Here is a 19,158-nt window from a genome sequence, read left to right as displayed (position 1 = left end):
CACAACATTGTAAATCAACTATATACTCCAATAAAAAAATTAATTAAAAAATTTCTTTAAAGTTGGAATTGAATTTCATAATTTAAGTCTAATCATGAAAAATATTCATTTTGCGTTTAAAAAATCGAAAAACAAAAAGGTATATAAAAACATTTCAGGTGTACAGCCAAGTGATTTATTCATACATACACATTTGAATACCTTCTTTCTGATGAGCATAAAGCAGTCACTCTGATAGAATCAGTATATAATGTGGGAGATAGATATGTAAGAAAACTATTGCAGGCTAGTATAAATGGCAGCCTGTATATAGAATAGTGTTTAGGTGCACAGAGGAGGGAACGCTGGCTGTTAAGTTAGGTTGTGTCATGGGGTTGGTTCACCCAGGAAGAAGCAATCTGAATAGAATCTGAACAAGTGAATAACAGTTTGTCAAGTATGCAAGGCCAGGAGGTGATGAGGGAAAAGGAATAGGTTATAGAATTCCAGGAAGAAGGACTGGCATGTGCAAAGGCACTGTGATATGAGAGAACGTACTGGGTTCAGGAAATTGTGAGTGGTTTGCAATGGTTGGAGAAGAAGGGAGTATGGAGTAGGAAGGGCACAAAGTATAGGTAAAAAGGCAGGGAGGAATGGTGGAGACTCGTAGGAAAAGAGTTGAGTGGGTTGTTTGGCCACGTTGTAGAGGGTCTGAAAACTTGCAAAGAGGCAAGCTGGGATTGGTGTGAAGTTTCTCTAGGTTTCCCAGACTACTTTAGCCGTAGAATTCTTTATTTAAATGAAATTTTATCTAATAGGTAAAACAGATTAAAGTAGAATCATTCTTGTTGAAGTTGATGTGACGGATGAAGGGGTCCAAGAGCTTCCCTATCTCCAAGTCAGTCCCTGTGGGTATTTTAGAATCCTCAGAGTTCTGCAGAACAGAATTTGGAAACCACTGTGACAGACTACTCTATATTTTTGAGCAAGATAATAGTATTATAGAAACATTAGACTGGGAGCACCAAGTAGGAATGATCTGAAGGAGAAAAACTGAAGAAAGGAAGGGTATTGATGAAGTTATTGTGAAGTGTTACAGCTGAGATTCATATAATGACTGGAATCCTGTTTCAGTGGGTGTCATACAGATTATTTGGGAAGATTTAAATTCAAGCCATGTGAGTAGGTTTAAATCATCACCATCAACATCATTTCCACACCCTGTCGCTATAAGCCTGGACTAGTCATCTCAAATTGAGAAGAACTTACCTTCTGCTTTGCATTTTCTTTAATGAGAAGCTTCCTTCTACCTTAGAATAATGCTAGAAAATATTAAGATACTATGCAGTCTTGAAACTTCATAATATTATCCCAAAGGCTCATTTAATATAATAAATAGTTTAAGAGCCTCTTTTGTGTCCTGTACTCATATGCATTCAGAGAAACCACTTTATTTGCTTCTTTTAATAGAGAGGGAACAAATCCTATTTTATGGTCACCATTCCTTAATCTGTAAATTGGGCAGATAATCTTTTAATCTGTAAGCAGTTGGTTGAAATTATATTAAATTCATTTTCACGCCATGACTTTAGTTAATTAGTTAATGAACTAATTATTCTTACCAAAAGGTAAACATGTAAGGTTTTAGTTCTGCTAAATGATTGTCAAACTATGTTGTTATTTTATTCTCAGTGTGTAATAGCTACCATAGCTTTTGGAATGGGCATTAATAAAGCTGACATTCGCCAAGTCATTCATTACGGTGCTCCTAAAGAAATGGAATCATATTACCAGGAGATTGGTAGAGCTGGCCGTGATGGACTTCAAAGTTCTTGTCATGTACTTTGGGCTCCAGGAGACATTAACACAAATAGGTAAAAACATTTATTGCTTTCACCCTTGCAGATTTCTTTCTTTCCACGTAAGCTTTGAAAGTATTTGAGACAACATTCAAAATTTAAAGTAATATGTATAAGTGCATTTAAAACCAAAAGAAAACAGAAGACGTCTAAGAAGAACTTTGTGGTGTGTTGCTACCCAGAGGAGATGACCTAATTTCTTCTATACCTCATTTAGTGTGAAGAGTTAACTCAAAGCACTATACTGGGAATGTAACGTAGATCTTATGGAACACTTTTTAATATTGTTCATCAATGAGCTGTTTTTCTCCTCAGGTTCTCTCAAGTTTTGATATGTCTTCAGCCATAGTTACTTTAGATACCATTTATTTTATTTTTATTTTTTTCTTCTCATGCTGCCATGGTGCTTATTCTAAATGACTTCTACCAATCCCAGTTTGTCTCTAATTACCATTTTTGTTTCCTTTGTTAGTTCTAAGAGAGCATGCCAGCTCTCCTTGGCAGTGTGTGAATGATCATGTTGCCCTGTACTGACTGACTGCCATGGAAAAAATATTGTACTTAGTGTTTAGATACAGGAAAAACCATTCCACTTAAATACTAAACAGGTATCTTGTTGGCATTTATGTTCTGTGAGATTGATATTGAGAGGAAAACTTCATCTTGCAAAGTTTTAGGGACAGGGTTTACCAACTTATTCCTTCATCCATAAGAAAAAAAAATTCAAGAAAAAAAACCTATACATGGTAACTGATGGGCCTGCCGAGATGAGGTGTTTTCAAAATGCACCTCCATATAGCTACATAAGTTGAGCTCTTGGATGGACCTATTAGGCCATCTTATTAAAATGATGAGAGTGCCTATCTAATACAGTTTTTGCTTTTATTTATTACTCAACAATTTTTTTTGGAGTACTCACTATGTTCCAAGCATTATGCTTTGTGCCGGGGATCCAATGGTAAATAAAAGCAGATATAGTACCTGTTTTTATAGAGTTCACTGTATAATGGGAATGGCAGGTCTTAATCGCAGAATCGTACAACCGTGGATACATAGGGTTCATTTTACTGCTCTTTTGTGTTTGAAAATTTCAATAACCAAACGTTTTTTTGAAAAGGATAATGCAAATTTGTATAAAATTAAAACTGTGTTAAGTGCTATGAAGGAAATTGCATCGAGTAGTGAGTATATTATGGGTGTGTGTTTACCAAGTTATAAAGGTCAGATAAGGCTTCCTTGAGGAAGTAATGGGTTAACTTGGGATATGAAAGAAGAATAGGGATTAATTAGGTAAGAATGTTTGCTATAAATTTTAAGCTTCTTTTAAGAGTAGTCACTAACTTTTGTTTCTTAACATACAGTCAATAAACCATCTTCTTAAACAGAACAATTATTATTTTCCTTTTGACACTGGTGTCTATGTGAAGCTTTTTATAAACTAATTTAAAATAATTGGGATAGAACACAGCTCTGCATGCTACAATTAAATTTGGGATTGCATCAAACATAAGTTGATTCCTACCAGTTCTGATTTTATTTGTGCATTGTGTTAAAGATGCTGAAGACTTAACAGCCCAAGTTTTATATTGTGGCTTGGCAGGTTCATCAATAGATATAGTTCCTGTGTATCTGAGTCTCAAAAGATATTTTAAATGGTTATCTCATTAAGATTTAACAGAGAGGGCTTCCCTGGTGGCACAGTGGTTGGGAGTCCGCCTGCCGATGCAGGGGACGCGGGTTCGTGCCCTGGTCCGGGAAGATCCCACGTGCCGCGGAGCGGCTGGGCCCGTGAGCCATGGCCACTGAGCCTGCACGTCCAGAGCCTGTGCTCCGCAATGAGAGAGGCCTCAACAGTGAGAGGCCCACGTACTGCACACACACACACAAGAAAAAGATTTAACAGAGAGTAAAAGTGATTAGTAATCAAATAGTGGTGCCAGGAAATCCACTCTTGATCTTTAGTACAGACAGGTTGTTCTTTGCATCCATATTAAAGGAAATAAAACTATAGGGTTAATCAGCATTAAAAAACATTTCAGCAAGGATCGAGGCCCAGATCTCTGACATCCTTGTGACAAACCTCTTCTATTAGAAAAAACAAAGTTTTAGAATAAATCGAATAGCTGGTTTTCAAATGAAAAGATCACTGTAATTCACAAAAGTTTTAGTCTGTCTTATGCTAGAATCCTGTGACTGAGAGAAGAAACTTGTCCAGTCATCAGTGTAAATATGCAATTTTATATTTTTTATTGGCAAAGTCTCAATGTCTGCACCTGCCATTATTTAAAACAGTCAAACCCAATAGTTACTGTAATCTTTGTTTAAAGGGAATAATTTGCAAATTAATCTCAGTTTAACAAATCTTCCACTGGCTCCACCTGATTTCTATTTATGGTATTGTTTTTAGAATATTTCTTCTTTTTCAACTTGTTTTTATTCTGTGGAATATTATACTTTAACTATTTTGATGGTCCTAAAAGAAGAATAAATATTCATTTGATTTGTTGTTAGAGACTTGTTACTTTATTTTCTTCAATTTGTTACTGAAACTGATGAGATTAGTTAAATGTAGATCATGGGAACCAAACATAAGGGAAGATCTAGCTCTCAGAGTGTGGGCATTGTTTCCTTTGTTCTTTCTATCTGAGGAGAAAGAGGTGAGCTAAACAAACAAAACAGAGCAAAAAAGGAAACTAATATTTAGCCCATGAGCTAGGAATAATGAGGTTAGATGGTTAACCTAGGAACTAGAGTCAATCATTGGAAGAGACTTTTAGGGAAATTACATGGAAAGGCATGGTGGTTGGTGGTGTCAGATGATAAGAATGTTTTTGAATAAGAGATCATTTGTGTGTCCAGACTTCCCAGAACTCACTTAACTGGATTCCCTGTTGGTATCATCCTTGAGAATTGTACAGAGGTATTTTTATCAGTTAGAAGGCTGTATAGTCAAAACATGAGTGATGAGGATCAGTATTATCACTTAGATCTTGTGGATAAATTATTGTTTTCTTTTGAAATATTTGAAACCTATTCAACTCAGATTTCTCTTTATTCTTGGAAAGATATGCAAAGACTATTTGGAAGATTGTCATCATCTGATATACGATAGTCATGGAACTTCTTCACAGGAGAGTAGAATTAACAGAGTCAGGATGAGGTATAGCAGCATTAACTTAAAAAAAAAACATCTTTAGTGTTATTTAAAAAGTTTATAGGGCCTCCCTGGTGGCGCAGTGGTTGAGAGTCCGCCTGCCGATGCAGGGGATACGGGTTCGTGCCCCGGTCTGGGAGGATCCCATATGCCGCGGAGCGGCTGGGCCCGTGAGCCATGGCCGCTGGGCCTGCGCGTCCGGAGCCTGTGCTCCGCAACGGGGGAGGCCACAACAGTGAGAGGCCCGCGTACAGCAAAAAAAAAAAAAAAAATAAAAAGTTTATATAAATTCAGTATTATGGGGAAAAAATGGTTAGAATTGTTTGAGGAAGGAACTTAATTCTGATACTTTATTGGTGTCCTGTAATACCCCATAATACAAAGAGGTAGTTTTTAGAGGGCTGAGAAGTTCTCCGAAGAGCTAAAGTGATGAAGGCTCATATTTAGATCATGAGTCTTTTTCAGTATTCCTTATATAGATTAGATGCCTTTAGTTTCTCATATAAAATAACTTAAAGAATAACCTTTTACTGGGAAAAGGTAAAAATTCACATACAGTAGAAAGATTGCCAAAAAAGCAAGTAGCATATACGTCAAAATGAAGAACTTTAGGGTTTTAACAGTTTTTCATAGGCAGCTAAAAAATTGATGCTTGGACATGGGTAGAATTCTTTCAAAAGTAATTTTCATAAAAATCAGAAAAATGCTTGCCTCTTATGGGGGCATTGACTGGGAAGGGACACAGTAACTTTCTGAGATGATAGAAGTGTTCTTTATCTTGTTAGCACTGTGGATGTTATAGGCTATGAAAAATAAACAGGAATAAATAACTGAAATAAAACTGCTAATACAATTTTAATACTACTGTGGTATTTTTAATTGACAGGCGCCTCCTTAGTGAAATACGCAATGAAAAGTTTCGATTATACAAATTAAAGATGATGGCAAAGATGGAAAAATATCTTTATTCCAGAAGGTGTAGGCGACAGTAAGTATTATTTACTTTATATCAGTTAATAACAAGGATTTATAGATAATACTCTTAAGAAAAAATTTTGCAAAGTAATTAGAAGTATTTAAAAAGTATTTGATGATGTTACATATGTGCTGAATTTTTAAGGCAACTTGCTTTGTGCCTCAGTAAACTGAAGCCAAATAATGAGGTCTCAGCTGAATCAATTAATGTTGATTTCACCTCATTATTTTCAACAATGAATTTAACATATATGTTTTTGTTCTTTTATTTAATTTAAAATTTTCTCTTGGGTAGACTCATCTTGTCTCATTTTGAAGACAAACAGCTACGAAAGGCCTCCTTGGGAATTATGGGAACTGAAAAATGCTGTGATAATTGCAGGTCCAGGTAATGTTTGCTTCTTCTAAATGGACATTCTAAAAGTCTTTGCTTCTCTTCCTTTGCAAATAATTTTTTTTTTTTTTTTTTTTTTTTTGCTGTACGCGGGCCTCTCACTGCTGTGGCCTCTCCCGTTGCGGAGCACAGGCTCCGGACACACAGGCTCCGCGGCCATGGCTCGCGGGCCCAGCCGCTCCGCGGCATGTGGGATCTTCCGGGATCGGGGCACGAACCCGTGTCCCCTGCATCGGCAGGCGGACTCTCAACCGCTGCGCCACCAGGGAAGCCCGCAAATAATTTTTAATTGAATTTTTGTTGAGTGATATGTATTGCAGTTTTTTAAAAACAAAATAATGAATTTATTTATTAAAAAAGAGGACAAAGCAAACAGTATTACAATCTTTTACTTTTATAAATGGATAAACCAATTAAATGGTAGACCTAAATCTAAACATATCAATAGTTATATTAAATGTAAATGGTCTAAAAATACCATTTAAAGGCAAAAATTGTTAGAATTGGTTTAAAAATATGACCCAACCAAATGCTGTCCACAGAAATCCACTATAGGTATAATTATATAGGTAGATTAAAAATAAAAAGATAAAAACTGTATACCATGAAAACATTAATCAAAAGAAAGCTGGAGTTGTTACTTTTAATGTCAGATAATGGAGACTTTGGAGGAAGAATATTAGCAGGGATAAAGAAGGACATTACATGATGATAAAAGAGTCAGTTTACCAATGTATCAGTCAGGGTTCTCCAGAGCAATACATGCACATATGTGTACACACACACGCACACACACACACACACACAGATAATGAGAGAGGGAGAGAGAGGTTAATTTTAAGGTATTGGCTCATGCAGTTGTAGGGGTTGGCAAGCCTGAAATCTGTAGGCAGCCTAGCAGGCTGGAAAGTTGGGCAGGGTTTCTACATTACAGTTTTGAGTCACAATTCCTTGTTCTCCAGCCAACCTCAGTCTTTGCTCTTTAAGGCCTTCATCTGATTGGATGAGACCTACTCACATTATCAAGGGTCAGCTCCTTTACCTAAAGTCAACTGATTGTAAATGTTAATCCCATCTACAAAATACCTTTATAGCAACATCTAGGTTAGTGCTTGACCAAATGACTGGGTACCATAGCCTAGCCAAGCTGACACACAAAGGTAACCATTATATCCAAGAACACCTAATCCTAAATGTGTATATACTTTTAAAAGAACTGACAGAAAAGTTGGTGACTTCAGCATCTCTCAGTAATTAATAGAGCTAGTAGACAGAAAATCAGTAAGAAAACAGAAGAAATGGAACAGGACTGTCAGCAAACTGTCTAATTGACTTTTATAGAATATTCCACCTAAGAACAGCAGATACACGTTCTTTTCAGGTACAGATGGAATGTTCATGAAAAGAGACTGTATTCTGGATCATAAAACAAACCTTAACACATTTAAAAGATTTGTATTTATATAGAAAACATTTTCTAACTAAAATGGAATGAAACTAGAAATCAACAGCAGAAAGATAACAGTAAAGTCTCCAAACACTTGGAAATTAAGTAACACACTACTAAATAATCCATTAGTCAAAGAGGAAGTCTCAAGGTGAATCAGAAAATATTTTGAACTGAGTGAAATGAAAATACAAAATGTATCGGGTACAGCTAAAGTGATACTGACAGCGAAAATTAGAGCATTAAATACTTACAGTAGAAGAAGGGTTTCAAATTAGTAATTAAGCTTCCACCTTAAGAAACTAGCAAATAGGGGTAAAGAAAACTAAAAGGAGGCAGAAGGAAGGAAAGATAAGAGCATAAATCAATAGAAAACAAAAACAATTAGAGAAAACCAATGAACTCAAAAGCTCATTCTTTGAAAAGGTCAATAAAACTGATAGAAAGTTCTAAAAAAAAAAGAGGAGACACAGATTACCAATATCAGGACTGAGAGAGGGAATTTCACTCTAGCCACAACAGACATTAAAAGGATAATGAGGAAATACTATGAATAACTCAGTGCACATACATTCAGTAATTTAGGTGAAATGGACCAATTCCTTGAAAACCTCAGACTAATAAAACTCACTCACACACACAAAAAAACAACAAAAAAAACCCCTCACTCACAATGAAGTACATAACCTGAATAATCCTACCACTGTTGCAGAAATTGGATCCTTGTTAAAAACTTCCAAAAATAAAATTCCCTAGCCCAAATGATTTCAGTGGCAAATTCTACCCCCAAAAAAGAAGAAATAATGCCAGTTCTACTATTTATGTGATATTCTCTCAAACATAAAACTGCACCGTAGAGATGAAGAAAAGATTAGTGGTTGCCAGAGATTAGAGGGATGGGGTCAAGTTTATGATTACAAAGGAATAGGACAAGGGAGTATTTTGCAGTGATGGATTTGTTGCATGTTCTGATTGTGGTGATGGTTAGAAGAATCTATGAATGTGTTTAAATTTGTAGACCTTAACACACACACACAGACATACAATCAATTTAACTGTATATTAATTGAAAAAATAAAATACAAATGGTGTATGTAGTTGAGCTAACCATATACTAGGTGTGGTAGCTGTATTACTGTTAGACAAAAGGAGTTTTATTAGGGATGGAGAGGGTCTCTATGCAGTGATAAATGGTTCTTCCACCAAGAGGACAGAATTGTTCTATGCACCTTAAAAAAAAACCCTACAACTATGTAAAGCACAGACTGACAGAAAAGCTGGAAGAAATCAACAATTCCACCATCAAAGTAGGAGAGGTTGATACAATTTTTAGTTATTGGTAGGTTAAGAAATCAAAAAATTAGGAAGCAATAGAAAATCTGGTCAATATGGTAACAAGTTTGATTTATTGGACATGCAGTATGTAGAAGCCTTTACCAAGCAATTAGAGTAATGTGTCTCAAACATTTTTACTTCGTGACCCACATAGTTAATGGCTAATTGAGTCTAGGTTCTGTTCAGAACCCTAAGATCTCAAGGGATTAACCTTCAGCACACCTATAATCCATTTGTAGCACACGGGCTGGGAAGCGCTGAATTAGAGACTACACTTCTCAAACATAGATGGCATATTTATAAAAATGAACTATAGGGACTTCCCTGGTGGCACAGTGGTTAAGAATTCTCCTGCCAATGCAGGGGACACGGGTTCGAGCCCTGGTCCGGGAAGATCCCACATGCCACAGAGCAACTAAGCCCGTGCGCCACAACTTCTGAGCCTGTGCTCTAGAGCCCATGAACTACCACTACTGAGCCCGTGAGCCACAACTACTGAAGCCCGTGCGCCTAGAGCCCGTGCTCCACAACAAGAGAAGCCACCGCAATGAGAAGCCTGTGCACCGCAACGAAGAGCAGCCCCTGCTCGCCACAACTAGAGAAAGCCCGTGCATAGCAATGAAGACCCAACGCAGCCCAAAATAAATAAATAAATAAAAATTTAAAAACGTACTATATATTAAAGCAGTGGGTGGCAAAACTATGGCCCATGGACCAAATCCACTCACTGCCTGTTTTTGTAAATAAAGTTTTTTTGTAATACAGTCTTGCCCTTTTGTTTATATATTATCTGTGGTTGTTTTTGCAGAGTTGATCTAAGTAGTTGTGACACAGAGATTGGCCCACAAAGCCTAAGCTATTTACTGTCTGGCCCTTTATAGGAAGAGTTTTCTAACCTCTGTACTAGACTGTAACCTGTCTCAAGTTTTCAGTGTATTGGTTTCAAACACACCACATTTTCTGGCCAGAATGCAGCAGAATTAGAAGTAAACAAGAGGATAAAAAGGGAAATTCTCATTTATTTGGAAATTTAAAATAACACTCTAAAGTAACTCATCAATCAAGGAAAAAACTCAAACTGGAAATTAAAACATTTTTAGAACTTACTGATAATTACAGCAATATACATTAAAACTTGTATGCTGCAGCATAGGTGATACTTGGTGGGAATTTGATAGCTTTAAATACTCGTATTAGAAAAGAAAATTAATGAACTAAGTATCCTATTAAAGAAGTTAAAATAGAGAATAAACCTAAACATAGCCTTTTTTTCCCTAAAAATATATTATATCTAGAATACTATATTCTTATTGCTATTTCAAAGATATTTATTACAAAGAAAGCAACAGAATTAGGTAGTTGAACTATATTAGTTGATTTTCTCTGAGTCCTTTTGTTCTCAACATGCCATAAAGAATTCTCATTTGTATTAATGAGAATTAATACAAATGAGAATTTCATTAATTTGTGTTAATGATAATTTCTACCTGAAAGATGGCTTAGGAATTTAACTTCTAAATGGACTTACATGAAAAGCTTATAATCTTTGGTCATATTTTAAAGTATGACTTTAACAACTTCTTGCATAGGAGATGTGTTTTTTCAGTTCAGAAGTTTTGCGGCAGGGGTGGGGGTGGGCAATAAACCTTTTCTTCCATCAAAACCTAACACAAAAGTCCAGTATTTATACAGTCGATCAAGTGGATCTGTTTGAGCTGTAATCCTGCGTTCTGCTTGCTTGAACCTGTTTCTCTCTATGGCCCAAGGTACCTCCTGTGAAACTTGGATCCTAGGGCACTAGCGTCGAGAACCATTAATATAACATACCTGTGATGCTATATTATAGTTTATATTTCATGTTTTACATACTTTACATGCTCTCAGCTGTATTGAACTTTATTTGTATCTTCTGAAGCAGTTGGCACATTTAAGATATTTTTTTACTGGACTAACTGTTGCACTAAATCTTTTTATTTCTAAAGGTACATGCCTTGGCTAAGCTTTCTTTACATTTTGTTTTTATTTAGATTGGAATGCTGCTATTCCATTGATGACTCAGATGATATGTTACAGGACTTTGGTCCACAAGCATTCCAGCTCTTATCTGCCGTGACCATCTTAGGCGAAAAGTTTGGAATTGGGGTTCCAATTTTATTTCTCCGAGGATCTGTAAGTATGTCTGTGAGTCACCTTCAGAGTTCTTCTTTTACTCCTATTACACTTTTCTTCATAGGTTTGCTGTTTTACGATTATAGCTTTGGCTTTAGTTATCAGAACTCAGAGAGTCATATTAAGTTCCATTTAAGCACTGCATTCATTACCTTTGACAAAACCTGTGTGTATCATTAAGACACTGCTTCCAGGCTGTCTGTTTCAGTTTATTACATTGCAGTTGGATGAATCCCTAGACTGGTCTTTTATAGGATAATTAAGAAAAGTTTACTTTCATTGTGTCAAGGGACAGGTAGAACAAATTTGTATCTTTTGGTGCCCTGTGAAGTCGTAAATTTTTTGAGCAAAATTTAAATTTCAGTGATTATTTGTAAATGTCTAAGTTCACTAATAATATTTGGTAGTATATTTTTTCTTTCCTTCTATTTTATTTCTAATCAGAAGTATTTAAAATTCTAAGAAAGTTTTTTTCTTCACCAATGAATAGTTAATTCTGCTACTTTTTTTTTTTTTTTTGAGTGATTAGTGTGCCAGCATTATGCTAACAGTTGCAGGTACAGATATGAGTAGGTCATGATCCTTATAGCCAAAGAGCTTTTTCTGTAGTCCTTTTGTTTATATGATATTATTCCTGATTTAGAAGTCTGTAAAGCTAAGTATTATATATTGACGTTAGTTGAATAAACCAAAAATGGGAGATAGAATCCTTTGCAACTACGTATATTTATTAAAAATATACTAAAAGTGGAGATTAAAATTCTCACTGTGTATGTAGAACTTTTTTTTAAGTTTTGTTTTCTTTCTTTATCTATTTTACTTATTTATTTTTGGCTGTGTTGGGTCTCTGTTGCTGTGTGTGGGCTTTTCTCTAGTTGCGGTGAGCGGGGGCTACTCTTCGTTGTGGTGCACGGGCTTCTCTTGTTGCGGAGCACGGGCTCCAGGTGCCCCGGCTTCAGTAGTTGTGGCTCACGGGCTCTAGATGCAGGCTCAGCAGTTGTGGCTCAGAGGCTTAGTTGCTCCACAGCAACTAATGTGGGATCCTCCCGGACCAGGACTAGAACCCGTGTGCCCTGCATTGGCAGGCAGATTCTTAACCACTGCGCCACCAAGGAAGCCCTGTATGTAGAATTTAAAAAATAATTTAGGTCAGCATTCATTTCTTAAATTCTCAAATACTTTGTGTAAATATTTACTTTCTGAGTTTTTGTTTTGTTTCGAAGGGGACTTATTAAGTTAGCCAGTTGTGAAATACTTTTTTTTTTTTTTGCGGGACACGGGCCTCTCACTGTTGTGGCCTCTCCCGTTGCGGAGCACAGTCTCCGGATGCGCAGGCTCAGCGGCCATGGCTCCCGGGCCCAGCCGCTCCGCGGCATGTGGGATCTTCCCAGACCGGGGCACGAACCTGTGTCCCCTGCATTGGCAGGCGGACTCTCAACCACTGCGCCACCAGGGAAGCCCGTGAAATACTTTTAATGAAATGCTAAAAATATGTTAACTTCAGGTACTGATGTTTTTAGATTATGGAGTTTAAAATTTTGTTCTTAAATCTCAAGTTTGGTTAGAAATTTAACGGTAGAAGTGTTGCCTAAGGTACTTGGTTTAGCTGATATGAGTGCTGCTATATTTTTTTAGAAAAAGAATTTAAGTTGCAAGGGATAGATTTAATGTAATTGAGATCTATGAAAATTTCTTGTCTCTGTCATCTTTAAAACCTATGTATCCCAGCTGAATGTATAATTTATAAAAATTATCCTTGTTTTAATTTGGTGTAATCCAGCAGTATCCAGTATCAACAGCTAAGTGGAAATGGGCTCCTAGACAAACTTGAACTGGTCGCAAGACGGATCAGATTTCATCTATTATTTGAAAACCAAGTCAGACCGCTTATACCAACAGTCTCTTTTGGGAGTCTGCAAATTAAGAAGTTTATTCTTTGTGTAATTTTATATTACCCTTGCTAGATAAAGGTGTAAAACTTTTTTAAAAAGTACCACTTAACGAAAACTTGTAGACATTAACTACAGTGAAAATAAGGCAAGTTTTTCCCCCCAATTTCAGTGATCTTGGTATCTACTGGGATACCATTTTTTAAATTATAATTTTATTTCCTTTGAGAATTTAGTGAATCATCTACCTTAACTAATTTAGGAAAAATTAATATCTTTATAGATAATTTTCATTTGTAAGATGATTAAGTATCTTAACCTTGAAACTCTTGGAGTTTATTTAAACAGATAATATTTGTACATATGAAACAAATATTTCAGCAGCACATGAGTCTCCTCTCTTACATAGGATGTTTAAAAATAGTATAAATGATTATTCAGGCCATTCAGGTGTTTGTGAATGGAGTTTAAAATTTTGTTTTTAAAGCATAAGTTTTGCTGGAAATTAAATAGTAGAAGTATTGCCTAAGGAACTTTGTTTTAGGGGTCTAAATAGCTCACCACATAAAAATCTTTTTATTTTATTTTATTTATTTATTTTTTTGCGGTACACGGGCCTCTCACTGTTGTGGCCTCTCCTGTTGCGGAGCACAGGCTCCGGACGCGCAGGCTCAGCGGCCATGGCTCACGGGCCCAGCCGCTCCGTGGCATGTGGGCTCTTCCCGGGGCACGAACCCGTGTCCCCTGCATTGGCAGGCAGACTCTCAACCACTGCGCCACCAGGGGAGCCCCACATAAAAATCTTTAAATACCTTTGTGAATTAAGTATTAAGATATGCAGTTATCTTAATTTTACAGATTAGAAAACAGACAGTCATTAATTTGCATAATCAGGAGATTAAGTGAAACCTCTTTCCTGATCATGTTATCAAAGTGCTAAACCATATCATGGCTCCGGAATTAGAGGACACTTTTGATAAAAGATGCTTTGACTATAGGCAGCCACTGGAAAACTATTGTTAGTTTTAATTACCCTTTATAATTTTCAAACTTTCTAACAGGAGAGGGTTATCCGTTTAATTTTTCGGACAAGCTATTTCATCAGGTTGAAATATATTCCTAGAGATAATTATTGTAACTTTATATTTTGGCTTTATTGTTCACATAGAATAACAGTCCCAGAAATGAGCTTTTTAAGCTCTGAAGCGGCAGCTGTGAACTTCCTTGGCCTGTAGGAACTGGGAAAGAGGCAAAAGAAAAAAAAATTAGTTAAAATATAGACAAAAACTATGGACTTATTTTGCACTTTAAGAACACAGGAATCTAAAACTTCTTAAGAGTTTATAACTACTTTTTTCTCCTAGTTATTAAACTTTTTTTTTTTTTTTTGGCCGCGCTGCATGGCATGCGGGATCTTAGTTCCCCAACCAGGGATCAAACCCATGCCCCCTGCAGTGGAAGCATGGACTCCTGACCACTGGACCGCCAGGGAATTCCCAAAACATCTATTTTTGTGGGAGCTACTGTACTCTGTTTTGTGGGGAATTCAAAGCGGAATTAGATGAGACATCATCTAGTATGGAAGGTGTTACTTGAGAAGAAATAAGTATATTGCAGCATAAAAAGAGATCGGGGACATATGAATAGATATAAAGTATTATTTAAGTTCTGAAGAGAGAGTGCTTGTTAATGGCTGTGAAACTAGAGAAGTCTTTGTTATGGTATCACTGGCGCTTTCTATTCTGTGGATGATAAGAGTAGAGTTGGGCATTCAGAGCCAACCCGAGGGAAGAAGGTGGAGAGGAATGTGGCATTCCCAGCGGAAAGAACTACCACAACAAGCAATCGTGATTTTTAAAGAAGTTAATTCAGAGAAGTGGCAAGTTTGTTTGTTTTCTCTATCAGATAATGGTGCGAAGATTTGGCTTTTATTAGAAAGTGATCCTTTGGGACTTGTGCTCTGGCCAGTCGACTCCCTTTATTCTAACACACATCGATCCATTCATAGGTTTCCAGACTCCCTGATGCATCCATTTGGTACCCTAATTTTTCCAGCCTGCTTTGTAAAGGAAAAGAATGGGTTGATACTTTCCATTTTTGAGACTTTGTCCCATAGAAGTGGACACTCTTAGAGCAAAAAGATTATTTAATTCTACCACCTTATTATACAGCGGTTAATACTAAGTCCCAGAAAGTTAAATGACCTGTGTCACGTCAGGTCATTACTTTGTGCCAGAAGCAGGATGAGGGACAGCTTTCCTAACTAACGTTCTAGTGCTGTGTCTGTTTTATTATGCTGTTCACATGCAGTTTTAAATTTGTATTTTTAGGTTGAATGATCTAGACATACTAGAATGAAGATTTATGATTGGTAAGGGATATGTGCATGTATAATTGTGCACTCCTTAAAATCAGTGCCCAAATCCCTATATCCGCTATGGCAGCTTTCTCATCCTTAGCAGTTTTACTTCGTCAGTGGGTTAACCTGGAAAATTAAGTTAACTAGAACATATAAGTAATTAATGGAAGATGCCTCGCTCAGAGTAAGAAATTGTTAGACATGTGTGGGTTTTTTTTTTTTTAGGCATTTGTTGTTGAAAATCCTTATTCTGTTTTTTCAGAAATGTTACTTGTGTAAATTTGGATTTCTCGTTGAAAAGAGAATATGATTTCTTTAAAACAAAATGATCTATGTCGAAGAGCAGAAATATTTCATTTTGTGTATGGTGATTGCCGTGGAAACATGACAGTGTAAATTTATTCACACAGTACACAGTATTCACAATGATTATTGATCATGAGGGGAAGGGACAGTTACCCCTGCTGATGAGAAGAACATCTCATTTCTTCATATCAGCAAATGTGTTCATTCACTTCAGGTTGTTTTCTGCTTATGAAAGGGAAGGCTAGAGGAGTAATTTTTAGTGTCCAGATTGCTAATAAGTACTAGTTAGGCAACTTAATATCTTTGGTGTTATTAGTTTGCAAGCAGTAGATTCTCCTACTATAAAGCTAAGCCCCCAGCAGGTGTAGAATGCCATTACAAATGTTCTGGGAAAACTGACTCGATACTGAGTCAGGGCTTTTTGCTTTTATGTTAAGGAAGGCAGGCTAAGTTAAAGGATCAGCTGTTAACTCATAAAAATAAGGTTAATATTATTGAGCCAGGCTCTGTCCTGTCCTGGTTACTCAATCTTCACGACATCCCCAAGAGATAGGAAGTATTATTATACTTGTATAGCAGCTGAGGAAATAGAAACACAGGTAAGTTAAGTAACTGACTTGCCCAAAATCCAAAAGCTAGTAAGTACTGGAGCTGTGACTTGAACCCAGGTGGTCTAGCTGCACTAACTACAATCAGTATATATGTATATGTATGTATATTGGTGTCTGTGTGTCTGTGTGTATATATATCCCTGAGGTAGTGGTCTGGAGGACTGTGTCCTAGTCTTACCTCTATGACCTTAGGCTACCTCTTAACATCTTTGAGCCTCTGATTGTTTGTATCTGAGTAAAAATGACGAGATAGATCAATGAGCTCCAATGTTCCTTCCAGATCTGAAATTCTGTGATGTTTGATTTTAAACACTCTACACAAATCAAACCAAAGTCAGTTAGTATAGGTCGTAGAGGTTGTTGTGGAAAAAGGTGCCATGTTGTACATGGGTGTTTCTGTTTCTCTGAATCTTGTTCTAGTACAATTTTTGTAAATATAATCACCATGATACTAAAGCTTTATTACTTAGCTATTTTAATACAAAATTCAATTTCAATTTTTATTTTTAGAATGCATGTTACAGACCCTGTTAACTAAACCTATAAGAAGCCTGTGGTTTTTTGTTTGTTTGTTTGTTTGTTTTTTTCTTTTTGTGGTACGTGGGCCTCTCACTGTTGTGGCCTCTCCCGTTGCGGAGCACAGGCTCCGGACGTGCAGGCTCAGTGGCCATGGCTCACGGGCCCAGCCGCTCTGCGGCACGTGGGATCTTCCCGGACCGGGGCACGAACCCGCGTTCCCTGCATCGGCAGGCGGACTCTCAACCGCTGCGCCACCAGGGAAGCCCAAGTCTGTGTTTTAAAAAAGCTCAGTGTATCTAGGCACTGATGTGTCTCTGATGGGAACTTTCCTAATCTAATCTAATTTCAGCCTAGATTTCTTTATGTGAGGGATCAGTCTTTTTAGGTTATTTCACTTGTATTCACATTTTTAACATTCCAAAATCATAAACTTGTAACCATAACGTTTTCATCAGTTGAACAAAACCAATACATTTGTAATATAGTGAGGCTTATAGTGCCTGAGTTATGTCTGCTGGAACTCATTCTGTATATTCTTTTCATTTTGTTCCCTGGATTTGAATATGCACTGATTGTTAAACCATCATTAGAGTATAGATGAAATATAAAAATGTTGAGTGACAGGATGTGCCTATTTCTAAAATTTTAGATTGTATTTAATATTGAAAATTTTAGAATACAGGAACTTCTTGACATACTCAAGGAGTGAATGTTTTTGAAACATGAATATAATCTAAAATACAGTATTTGTTATGAAACTCATGATCAGTCTAGCGAATTTAAACAGAAAGGTATTTATTACTGGGTGTTAAGTGGCTTAGAGTATTGTTGATAAGATTATACTGCAAAATAATCTGCCATGGAAGCAGTTGCCTCTTCTGTGGTTAAGAAGTTATCTGTCAGTGCCTGACCCCAAACTGCGCTGAATAGGGAGCTATAACAATCAGGAAGGTTCTACTTCTGCTTGATCTGGGAGCTGCCTTCTATAATCTGTATCAACAAAATGAATGTCTCCTGTTACTTAGGAAGCTAGAAGCTGTATGCTAGGTTCTTTGCTAACACTTTCTCATAAAAAGCAAACCCCTCCACAGTCATGCATACCTGCAAACATAGCAAAGTAGACCCCTTTGCCTCACTTCCTGCATGTAGATGTCATGCAAAAATGCCTTTGTTTAGTGAACTTAAATTACGTCCAGAAGCCGATTTGAAACAAAGTTTGAGAAATAGTGTTTGTAACTTACCAGATTCTGTGGTAGAAGTCACAGTGGAGGAAAGGCAGAATGACCCTCGAATTACAGTCTGCTGTATTCACTGCAAATACATTAGATAGAAGCAATTCTCCAGAGAGCCCTGTGTTCATATAGTACCATACACATTTAAAAGTAGTATTTAGATGTGTAGGATGGATGAAGGAGGTAATCAGGGACTTCCCTGGTGACACAGTGGTTAAGAATCTGCCTGCCAGGGGGCTTCCCTTGTGGCGCAGTGGTTGAGAGTCCGCCTGCCAATGCAGGGAACACGGGTTCGTGCCCCAGTCCGGGAAGATCCCACAGGCCGCAGAGTGGCTGGGCCCGTGAGCCATGGCCGCTAAGCCTGCGCGTCCGGAGCCTGTGCTTGCAACGGGAGAGGCCACAACAGTGAGAAGCCCGCGTACCGCAAAAAAAAAAAAAAATCTGCCTGCCAATGCAGGGGACATGGGTTCGAGCCCTGATCTGGGAAGATCCCACATGCCACAGAGCAGCTAAGCCTGTGCGCCACAACTACCGAGCCTACGCTTTAGAGACCACGAGCCACAACTACTGAGCCCACGTGCCACAGCTACTGAAGCCCATGCGCCTAGAACCCGTGCTCCACAACAAGAGAAGCCACCTAGAGCCTGTGCTTGGCAACAAGAGAAGCCACCGCAATGAGAAGCCCGCGCACCGCAACGAAGAGCAGCCCCCGCTCACCGCAACTAGTGAAAGCCTGTGGGCAGCAACGAAAACCCAATGCATCCAAAAATAAATAAATAAATAAATAAAAATTTTAAAAGGGGTAATCAGAGGGCAAAGTGAATAGAAAAAGTTCTCTGTGGAGAGTGAAGGTGGGGATAGTCATTTCCATTAGAGGAGAAGAGAATTGCATATGATGGGCTAGCTTCCCCAATATTTCTAGACCTTGAC

General features: G+C 37.4%; 1 protein-coding gene across 4 annotated transcripts in view; it reads left to right on the top strand.

Moving 5' to 3' along the window:
* The window catches only part of WRN (WRN RecQ like helicase), a 127,831-nt gene that overhangs the window by 83,520 nt on the left and 25,153 nt on the right, over positions 1–19,158 (top strand). For all 4 annotated transcript variants that reach the window (XM_082608822.1, XM_082608824.1, XM_082608821.1 and 1 more), the window contains exons 21-24: positions 1,672–1,853; positions 5,879–5,980; positions 6,263–6,355; positions 11,171–11,312. In XM_082608822.1, the coding sequence (XP_082464948.1) occupies positions 1,672–1,853; positions 5,879–5,980; positions 6,263–6,355; positions 11,171–11,312 (519 nt within the window). The remainder of the gene's footprint in view (positions 1–1,671; positions 1,854–5,878; positions 5,981–6,262; positions 6,356–11,170; positions 11,313–19,158) is intronic.

The sequence above is a fragment of the Mesoplodon mirus genome, assembly GCF_964341445.2.
Source record: "Mesoplodon mirus genome assembly, chromosome: 20".
Taxonomy (NCBI): domain Eukaryota; kingdom Metazoa; phylum Chordata; class Mammalia; order Artiodactyla; family Ziphiidae; genus Mesoplodon; species Mesoplodon mirus.
This window is presented reverse-complemented; position numbering and strand designations above follow the sequence as displayed.